Here is a 10,516-nt window from a genome sequence, read left to right on the forward strand (position 1 = left end):
CCAGCGCCCGCACCGCCCCGCGCGGCAGCCCCAGCATGGAAGCCATCGCCAAGTACGACTTCAAAGCCACCGCGGACGACGAGCTGAGCTTCAAACGGGGGGATATCCTTAAGGTAAGCGGAGGGTGAGGGCTCGGCCGTTCCTTCTTTCGTCCTGGGCTTCTCGGCATCTCTCGGGAGTCTCTTCGGACCTGGCCGTCTTTTGAGTCCCCAGAGAACGCCGTCTCCTTTCAGTAGGGTACCTCAAGATTTCCTGAACCCCAGTCTGGCCTCTCTAGGAGCGGGAGAGGCCGTTTTGTTTCTATGTTAAGCGTGCACCCCAAAGCACCTCATTATCTCTGCTGAGGCTGGAACATTTCAAAACTTGGTTGTAAACAGGGTAGCAAATAAGCAGAAGTACAAGATAATCTCTACGCTGAATTCCCTTCTGTGAGAGAAAACCCCTTCAAGTAATCAAGATCAATTTGATATTCCTTTCCTATGCTTCCTGCCAAGGCTTGCAATATCAAAGAGCAGTGATCAGATTCTTTCTTGGTAGATAATCTTTTAGCATCAGGCTGTCAGATATTGGTGCTGAGTTTTGTCTTCGGTCCCGATGAACTCGAGCGATAAGCTTGTGGCTGAATATTTAATGGATCTGTGCAGACGTAAGTGGATACTGGAGGGCATTAGAGGAATTTTTGTCTGTAGTTCTTTCGATATATCAAAGGCTTAAGACGTTTGAAAAATATTTGAATTTCTGAAGCGTTATTTAAAAGAATTGGACACACAGAGCAAACACAATATTTTATTTGGGGGAGGAGTAAAATGCAAAAATCCGCTGTGATCTGGCCTCAGTGAAGCACAGCTCTCAGCTCTGGGCTTTGTTGCTTCCGGGCAGTAAGAGCCATACTCTGGAATGTTGTAATGGAGCTGCATCAGAGTTAGTATTTCTCCATAAAAGTAGATGGGCTTTGCCTTCCTAGTGTGATTTATTTAGTGTTAAAGTACTTTAAGCTGTTTCTTTCTAGAATGCTTTGAGCAGAAACTCTTTTGAGAGGCGCCTGTCCTGCAGGTGTAAGGCCGTAACTTGGTGTGTGCTCACAAATGGAGTCCTGCAGACCTCAGGGGGATTACTCATCTACTCAAAATTTTTGGCAAGGAAGGGCTTGATTTTAACTCCTATCTTAAGATAAGTTGGAAAAAACAACCTGTATGTGTAAATTTAATGTGCAAATTTTATAGCTGATATTTCAATAACATAACTGTGGCTTTCTTAAAACTGCAGTCATGTTGTGTGCCCATCAACAGATAAAGATTGCAAAAATGTATCCTGCTTTGAGATTAACTTCAAATATGTCCTTATGCATCCCTGGCCCAAAACTGGCCTTAGAAATGCCCATTAGGCATGTATACCTCAGTTCCAGTGTTGATGTAAATTACCAGAATATTTTCATTTGCTATTTTTAAACATTCGAGACTGTTAGAAGATTAGAGGTCTTTTGTGATAACCTTGCATTTATTTTTCTTGAGCTGTATTCTCCTCTGTATTAACCACCCTCAGCTTTTATTAGTGAAGGAAAAAATAAGTATAATGAAATATAGTTTATTTTTAAGTGTTTTCTTAATTAGAAGTATTAGAAGTGTTCTTAAGTATTAGAATTATTCTTAATTAGAAGTATTCTTAATGTAGTACGTGAAATAATGTCTTGTAAAATTTGCGTTAATTTAAAATATTTTATTCTCTAAGAATTAAAGGAAAATTGACCTTTTTTTTAGACTTTTAAAAGTTTACTTTGTGCTAAAACTCTCAACACTGCATACAATGGCTGGTAGTAAGATGTACTTGAATCCTAGCCACTTGATGTAGAAGTTTTGTCACAGTGATGTGACATGGTGGTATGTATGTCTGCATGCTGTTACACTGCATGAATCATTGTAGTTTTTCCTAGAATACAGAGAGGGATTTTCCTACTCTATCTAAAACTTAGACTAATCACTTCCTCAAAGTTGTTGATGAGTAGTTCTTCAGACTGTATTTCCTTTCAGCTCACATTCTGAAAATTCTTACAAATTTTACATATTTACTTCATAGATGAGTAAACCGAGCTGTAGAAATGGTAAGTCAGTCAAGAATATCACTAAAATGAGTGGAAATTCCAAGAGTTTCAGGGATCCTTCTTCAGCACGCAGCTGAATGAGCTCTGTGCCCCGTGGTAGGGTTCGCTGTCTGGGGCCGGCATATTTCAGATGAATAAGCCAAACCCAATTAGAATTGTTACAGTTCACTTTGAGTAGAGTGACAAACTTCTGTGGTGCGTGGCCATTTGGAAAGTCTGGTTCCCTTCAAGCGTGTTTCAGGTTGTGGAAATGAATTTCCATCAGACGTGTGGGATCTGTTTTGTTAGTGCTTTGCTCATGACTGAGAAATCTCAGGGTATCCCATTCATGTGCCTCATGTGATCTGTCTTATTAATCAGGTCAACCCTGCTGCCCTTGGATGAATTGGGGAGAGAAATAACCTTGCAGCATGTTGAGTGTGCTTGCACTCGTCGCTCTTTAGGTATCCCTTGCTGAGGTACACGTGGAACTTGACACGTAATGGAGATGTCTTGAAATCTGGCTGTGAGACACCTGTCTTGATGCACCTCCAGAAAGTCAAATTAATTTGATCGCTATATGATGGTAACAAAGGGTTGTTTCATAGCGAAACGTTACACCGTGGCCACCCTGAGGAAAGAACATAACCTCTAACGCTTTGAGTCCTGTTCCCTGGCAGTTTGTGTTTCTCTTTGTGGCAGAGGTGGGCAGCGTGTGACTCGCTCTGATGGCAGCACATAACTCGCCCGTGACGTCACGGCGCCGCTCCTGCTGCCTACCCACATATTCGGGACTTGATTGAGCAGCATTTGAACTGTAGCCATTAAGCTGGTTGTTAGTAATCTTATGGCTGGTTTCCAGAAGTGAGTGAAGATAGTTGACCTTTGGCTTGCAATTGTAAAACAGCTGAGCGAAGAGGAAAAGTGCTTGGCCTCTTCTTTTGTGGGCGCCCTGTGATAAAAGCTGCTTCTGTGATTTTTGTGACGCTGGCAGTACCCTTTTGTCTGGTGGTTCTGTAGAAGTGTGTGGTATTGTCGTTCAGGAGATGCAAACTAACAGCTTTCTTTAAACTTTTTAAATATACTGAACGCTACCTGCCGAGCCTTTTCCAGAGAAAGGAAGGGTTGCTACTTCCTTCTGTGTCTTCTGGTTGCAGTGCAGTGCTGCAGCTCTCAGGAGCGCTGTTCTTCTCACATACTAGTGGTTGCTTCACAAAATCTTGTTGGTCACTGGCACCCTATTAGGGGTGTGAAGACAGCCTGCCCTGTTACTTAAAAAGGTAAAAAAAAGAAACAAGGCGTTCCTACTAGAAATTTTGATTTACTGTTTTCCCCTTTGAATAGTTGACAGTTGCCAGTTTTCAGTCTTTTCCCCTTTGACTTGCTCTATTTATTGAAGATGAGGGTAGTTAACTTCAGTCTCTGTCTATATTTGTTGTTCAGATTTTACATCCTAAAAAAAACTATTGTATTTCTAGCAACTTCTAGTTTTGTTGGCCTTTGTGCTACCTGGCAAATATCCAGACCTAAAATGTGCTAATTCTTGCTGGTGGTTTGACAGGAGTGAGGAGGGGGGGGGTGTGAGGAGAGAAGAAATATCATTGTTCTTTCCTCTCATCATCGTTTCTTTTCTCTACTCCTCCTACACCTAATCTGAGGTGTTCAGTTAATACCATGGCATTTTGGTAACTGTTTCTGCATGGTCAATGCAGAAGCGCTAAATGTATTCATTAATGTCTTGAATGTCAGAATTGCAGTTTTTTAAAAAACTGTAGCCCACTGCTCCATTTCCTCTTTCTCCTCCTCCTGTTGTAGGGTTAGGACATAACTGGAAAGTAATCTGAAGAACTGAACAAGTTCCTGTTCCCAGTAGTTGTCAGCACAAGTAATTCAGGGGCACTTAGAGATTGTTGTTATGAGTAAAACTATTCAGATAGTGTTTTAAGTAGAGGGCCATCATCTTCAATTTTGAGGTCTTCACTTTTGTGTGACAGACAAACCAGTGTCTCTATATCCTAAAAAAGGGAATTCTTCAATAGGGTTTTGATCACTTGACAATTGTGTTCAGCAAAGTCAAGATGTGTTTCCTACTCTGATGGTACACTTGACAGCCACTGCAGGTTCTGTTCATGTGACTGTTTGCCACCAGACTTATTTTCTTTCTGTCAGCCTTTAAGAGGATTGAGTGTTTGCAAACAGTTGATGCTGAGATGGCATTTTCAGTTCCTGCATGAAAAAACATTTTTCTGTGTCTGGATGCAGTGAAACTGTTTTGAATAGAGGGAGGAGTATGAAAACAAGGGGAGCAGAGCGTGGTCGCCATTCTTTTCTTCCCCATCCCTTGTCTTTGACTTCATCTGCATTGGCTGTTATGTTGTGGTGTCTGTGCTAGAGAACAGAAGTTCCTGGCTTGCTGAAGAGGCCTGCAGAGACTTTTCCCTTATTTTGGGTGAAATTGTCTTGACTCTCATCCTTCCTCACTCTTCCTTACACTTCTTTCATCTTTCCCTGTTTTTGATAAGGGCGTAGACTCAATGTGGTCTCGATTTTAATATGTGAGAAACAATTTTCTGAATTAATGATTGAGGCAAATTGCAAGCACTGTGTGCTTTAGAGTGAAATAGGTCAAATATTAGAGCAGGTTGCCCAGAGAAGTTGTGGAATCCCCATCCCTGGAGATACCCAGACAAGTCCCTGAACACTCAGATCTAATTACACTTCATCTGAGCAGGAAGGTGGGTTGGGTCTCTTCCAGAGGCTCTTCCAATCTGTGTTCTTTTGTGATTTAGCAGTGAGTGGCAACTCTGGTTTGTGTGATGGTTGATCTGTAAAAGTGCCCTGAGGTCATATTCCTTGACTGACGGCCTCGAATGAAGATTATGTTTGTCAATCAATACGTGATCAATATTGCAGTCTAAGAAGACAAAACTGTAAGAAAATTACAGATACTCATAAAGACAAGTACAGTTATCTTAAACGTTGTTGATTTGTCATCCTGGCAGTTGGAGGAGTATGTTACAAAGAGGTGCTGCAGTAGAAGTTTGCATCGATCTGGGCTAGCCAGCTATTCCAGGCCGACATACATTTCCAGTGTGAACTTCTCCAACGCTGTGCCTCTTACGTACGATAGCGATCTGAAGGTGGGATGTGTTCTACTGGGCAGCTTCTCTGGGCACTGGGGGAAGGGCTGTGGGAAGGAACCTGACCTCCATGAGGTTTGTGTGCCCAAAATAGAAAACAGTCGTGTTCTGTGTTTGTAAAAGAGCTCGGACCTGCTTAGAGCAAGGTTGCATTGCTGAAGTGTCTCTGTGTGGAAGATGTGGAGTATTCCAGGCTGAAGCCTTAAAAATGGCATCTTTGTTTCTGTTTAGTAGCTGTTTGTGACCGTTATTTAAATTTGTCACTGAAAGCAAAGAAAAGCTAGTTCTTGTGAGATGTGTGCTCCCTGAAACCTGCTGGAATTCTGGATTTTGAATGAGAGACGGATTAAAGCTGGTGGTCAGCTCAGCTGATTTTATTATATTAACTTAACGTGTTTTGCATTCTGTTCTAACCAGGGAAGATGATGCTAATTGGAAGCTCCAGCTGCCTTTTGCCGATTTAGTGGAAGCGCTATTGTTACAGCTTCTCTGCAAGGTCCGGCTTTTGATAGGACTGGTGTGACAGACTTCTGAAAAGTGTTAGTGCAGACATAGCAGCAAATCTGATTTTGGCTTGCTAGATTGTTTTTCTGCTTTGTTCAACCTGCGTGTCAAACTGCAAGCAATGTGTTGCTCTTTTGTTTTTATTTACTGGCAAGACAAAAATGTTGTTTCTTCTCTTTGGTTCAGTGTGATAACTATGTGATGAGGGAACGTCTGAGAATTTCAGATCAGTAAAAGCTGTTATTCTGAGGGACATCTCAGGTGTTAATGGACTAACTTTTTTTTAATGCAAATGACAGAAGTTTGGTCATTGCTGGGGGAAAATAGGGATTATGACTTTTAGTGGCATATGTAAAGTATTGCGAGTGTCATAAATGTGGTATTCAGTTTTCCAGTTTCTGTGCAGAGCCCTGCTAATTGGGGGAGGAGGAGGGAACTTGTCTGCAGGGAAATTCAGTTTCTGATTTCTCAGTATAATCAGTAAGGGTCTAACTGAGCGAGAGGAGGTAAAGAATCAAATTTGTCTCTGTACAGCTCAGCCTAACATAAGCAGTGGACTGTGTGATCCCTTAATAAAATCTCTTGTGCTTTAAATTTGCCAGTGGCTGTATACAAGAAATCAATAACTAGAGCCTAAACCTCAGGAAAAATAGACTGGGTGAAACTAATTATATTTCTTTGAAAATTGACCATTAGTCCCCTAACAACACTGGAGCCAAAAATCTTATAATGTCGTGTAGAGCAAAAAAGGAACATAACTTACCAAACTTGATGAGTTTTGAAATAGAAATCTAAACCAAGAGAACTACTAGAGATAACATTAGGACATTTTCACAGTTGCTGTGAGACTGAACTGTTGTAGTAATTTAAGGCTACTATACCAATGATGCCAGAGTTCCATACTTAACTTACTGATTACCTCTGAATTGAAACCTGTGCTAAATTGTTAAAATTGCGTTTATGTAGATCTTGAAAGTTTTGAAAACTCAAAGCTAGTTCTAGAACCATGCCAATAAAATTATTTGAAAAAATCCAAGAAAACGCTTCTGCACTCCCAAAAAAAAGCACATTTAGAGCCATTTGCATAATGGGCATCAGCGAAGGATTTGGCAGCATACATGAACCAGAGGAGAGGAGTGTTTTTTGAGTTTTTCCTGTGTGACTGTGTGTAGCACCACGATTCATCTGGCCTGTGGTGGTAAATTGCAGAATGTCCTTTCTGGGTCTGGCAGCAGGGTTGTTAGAGCAGTGAGCAGAGCTGAGAGGAGCCCGGGGCACGGAGCTTCCCGGGTACGTCTGCGCCGCGTGCTCCGGAAATGGGGCTCTGTCTTCTGTAGCTCTGTCCCAGCCAGCTTTCAGTCGTGCTGACCACGGTACGGGGTTCAGCATCATTTCCAAAGCTTGCACGGGACTCTGGATGGATATGTAGCCTCTGCTTAGCTCTGTGTTAGAGGGGGTGGGATGCGTTTGTGTCTGAGGTAGCTGCTCTGGAGGTCTTAATTAGCAAGACGTGTAGCAAAGGATTAGCCCTACTCCCCTACCCTCACTCCTTTCTTTCAGCGCTGCTGGGAGAGGTGCTAGCCAGAGAGAGACAACTGTGACCTGTGAATGTAGCGTTTAGGTAGAAAAGTGACCGAGGAAGTGCATTTGTTATTCCTCTGGTGCCTAATCTTAGGGAGTTAAAGTGGAGTTTTTGCGTAGTAATCCATTTCACTGGGGCACGAGCGAAAGGAGGCACTAGGTCTCAATGTTGTGTTATTTTTTTTACGTGCTTTATTTGTGTTTTGTTAGGAAGGCTGCCTTTGATCTCTTATTTCCAGTTTTCTCTGAAAATTCTGTTAAATTCAAAATGCAAATGAGTAGGTGACTTGTATGCCTTCTGCGTTTCTACGCAGATCAGCAAACTGATGCTGGGGCAGCACGACGCACAAGTTCTTACCTGCAGCTTTTCCCCACAGCAGTTCTTGTTCTTTCATTTCCTTTGCTGGCCCTGCAGTGGCAGTTAACATTCTCCCCTAAGCTGGGCAAACATCAGTGACTAGAATATACACAAGGAAGTAAAAATGCGGGGTTTAGATGCTTTGGGCCTTGGGAGAGAAAATAGGATAGGACAATACTTCCTGTGAGGTTTTTTGAGGGAGAGGGGGGTTTGCATTATTGACAGCATGGGGAACGCTGTATAACGTTGTTCCTCTCCCTTGAACAGCCGTATCTTTTTAGATGGAACAGCAGCGTTGTCGATCTCGATCTGTCAAGCTTCGAGCTGCACTTTGTTTGTCACGTTTTAGGCTCCTGCCCTGTTGCTGAGTATTTAAAGCCCTGCTCATGAGTGGCACATGCCTTCAACTTTGAAGTCATCTTGTAACACCTCATCAGAGTAGGTGTTCAGATGGAAGAGAGAAACGGTTGTGAAGCAGACTGTCTGCGGTGGAGCCTGAACTTGTTCCCATGTCTTCTATGCATGATTGGTGCCACCATCTGACAACTCAAGTGAGAATTGGTTTAACAAACTTAAGACTGTGGGTTTTTTTCGTGGTGACATGTGCTGAACACATGGGGCTTGTACAGCCGAGCTGTAATAGAGCAAAAAGTGAACTGTCAGTCTCCAAAACTGCTCGTGGCAATTATTTTTAGGATATTTATTATATTCCTGAAACCCAGATGCTACTCTACAATACTTTCTGATTAGTTACTAGATGCATCTGAAATTTGCATTTTAAATAGTTGTGTTTATAATTTTCTTCAGCCTGTATTTCTCTCTATACTAAAAGAATAGGGATTTTCTGTAGATACAAAGTAAAAGCCCATTTTAAAAATGTCTTAAATATCTTGAAGTGCTTACGAGCTTTTTTCCCCCCCTTAAAGAATGATTTCTCACTTGAGTTTCTGTAACTGACCTTAGATTCTTTTGTCCCTATTTGAGGTTGTAAAAACAAATACACAGTCCTGTTATGGAAGATTCATAAAATCAGTTGGTGTTTTGATCCTTTGGGGGCAGGTCAGGGTGGTGACTGGAATAAGGCAAAAGTTAGAACAGCTGTTTCTGTCTAGGAAGCAGATTGTCAACCTCTGTGGAGTAATTAATATGTAATTGTGATGTTCAAACATTACTAACTTCTATAGGTAAAATATAGAAAGAGAATATTTAAGAGAGTAGATTTATTCTCTTTGTACCAGCCAAATTTAGCTTCTTTGCATGCATTCCTGTCAGCGTGCACGCTTTGTCAGGAGCTGTGTGTTGGCTCCACTGCAGCTGCACCTCATGCAGAGAGCAGAAAGCATTTCTCTTTTGATTCAGCTGAGCTGTAATTACCCTGTTAGTCTCTAAAACCTCCTATTTAAATAATTTGTCTCTGGAATTCACACTTTCCGCGCTGAACCAACCTACTTCTTGCTCTAACTTGTACTAAAACTCTACAGGTTTACATGTGGAGGGTTTGCTGTTATGCAAAATTGTTTCCCTTGGGAGGGAAGGGGGGAATTCTTCATGAGTTATGTATGAGCCAGCAGGTTCCACTGATCATAGCAGCTCTGCTGGTGCAGAAGACTTGTGGTCTGAGCTAGTCAGCCCTCTGGTTTGTGAGAAATTGGCTCCAAATTTTAAACTCTTGCAACTCTTGCTGAGCTTGAGTAGGTTTTTCCATTATAAATCAGTACGTGCTGTCAAATTTTGAGTACTCTTGTTACCTACAGTTCTTTAGCATAAATATGAAAATGATATTTTAACCATTTGATCTGGCTTTTACTTTCTGCTGTTAATAGTAGATTATGGGCTGCTTGGAAAGAGCTATGTGTGGATTGCAGATTCAAGTGAATTTATTTCGGAATACCAGGAGAGGAGTTTAAGCTGCAGAAGTGTGCATCTTTTGGTAGTTCCTCTGGAAAATCTGCCACCAACCTCCTTTGTAGTTCAGGTCTTGTGCTCTAATCTTTACTCTCCACTTCTGCCGGTGGTATAACTAATCAGGGGAAATTCCCGAAGTCTTGTAGGGGGAGGGAAGGCAAAACAAGTGCTCAAAGTGTGTCTTACAGTTGCAGAGAAAGGGAAGGAACAAATGCAAGAGGAAGTGGCAGGCATAGTGGAGGCAAGTACAATGAAAACTTAAGGTGAAATTTGGCATTTAAAATGTTTTTTTTCCCAGCTTTGCCTTCAGACAGTACTTGAATTTTGGTGAGGTGAACATCAGCTTAACAAGCATGCCTTTGTTCAGGCAATGTCAGGAAAACCTGCTGTGCAGAGATTTCACAGCAAAATTTTATGTTTCTGTAATGTTTTGCGTGTCCTTGAAGAATACTTATCATCAAGATGCATCCTTAGCTCTGGGAGTGCTAGAGCACAGGCTGGCGATTCAGGGTCTCTTCTGGCCACTGGAATGGAGGAACCAGAAGTTGCTTCTGCTTCCTCTCCTGCTCTTCTGTGCTTATGTCTTAAAATATATTTTGCAACAATGCCTTTGCCCTGCCTCTAATGAAATTAGAGTTTGTCAAAACCTAATGTGTGGGTTTGTCTGTTTTGACCATCTGTACCAGGGTGCTTGAACTTTGTTTTAGCATCAAGCTGTCTTGATGCTTCTTTGCTCCTTGGCAGGAAGTGGTATGTTCCTCATTTTTTTTCCTGAAAATTGTCTTTCTGGTTAAGAGTGTGACTTGCTCTCTGACAGGATGGCTGGGTGAGGACTGTTGTGACTCTTAGCTAGGAAGACTCAGACCAAAACTAACAACTCTACAGGGTCACAAAAAAATAGAGATAACTGAAGTATTATAGTTGACCCAGCTTTCCTGACTTCCACTCTTT

At 41.9% G+C, this 10,516-nt stretch overlaps 1 protein-coding gene across 3 annotated transcripts in view; it reads left to right on the forward strand.

Annotated features, from left to right (window-relative positions):
- Positions 1-6: 6 nt before the first annotated feature.
- The window catches only part of GRB2 (growth factor receptor-bound protein 2), a 45,193-nt gene continuing 34,683 nt past the window's right edge, over positions 7-10,516 (forward strand). For 2 of the 3 annotated variants that reach the window (XM_009875592.1, XM_009875593.1), the window contains exon 1: positions 36-113. In XM_009875592.1, the coding sequence (XP_009873894.1) occupies positions 36-113 (78 nt within the window). Of the gene's footprint in view, positions 114-10,516 lie in introns of all 3 variants that reach the window. The other variant, XM_009875591.1, reaches the window with a different exon arrangement.

The sequence above is a fragment of the Apaloderma vittatum genome, unplaced genomic scaffold (genome assembly GCF_000703405.1).
Source record: "Apaloderma vittatum isolate BGI_N311 unplaced genomic scaffold, ASM70340v1 scaffold18208, whole genome shotgun sequence".
Classification (NCBI taxonomy): domain Eukaryota; kingdom Metazoa; phylum Chordata; class Aves; order Trogoniformes; family Trogonidae; genus Apaloderma; species Apaloderma vittatum.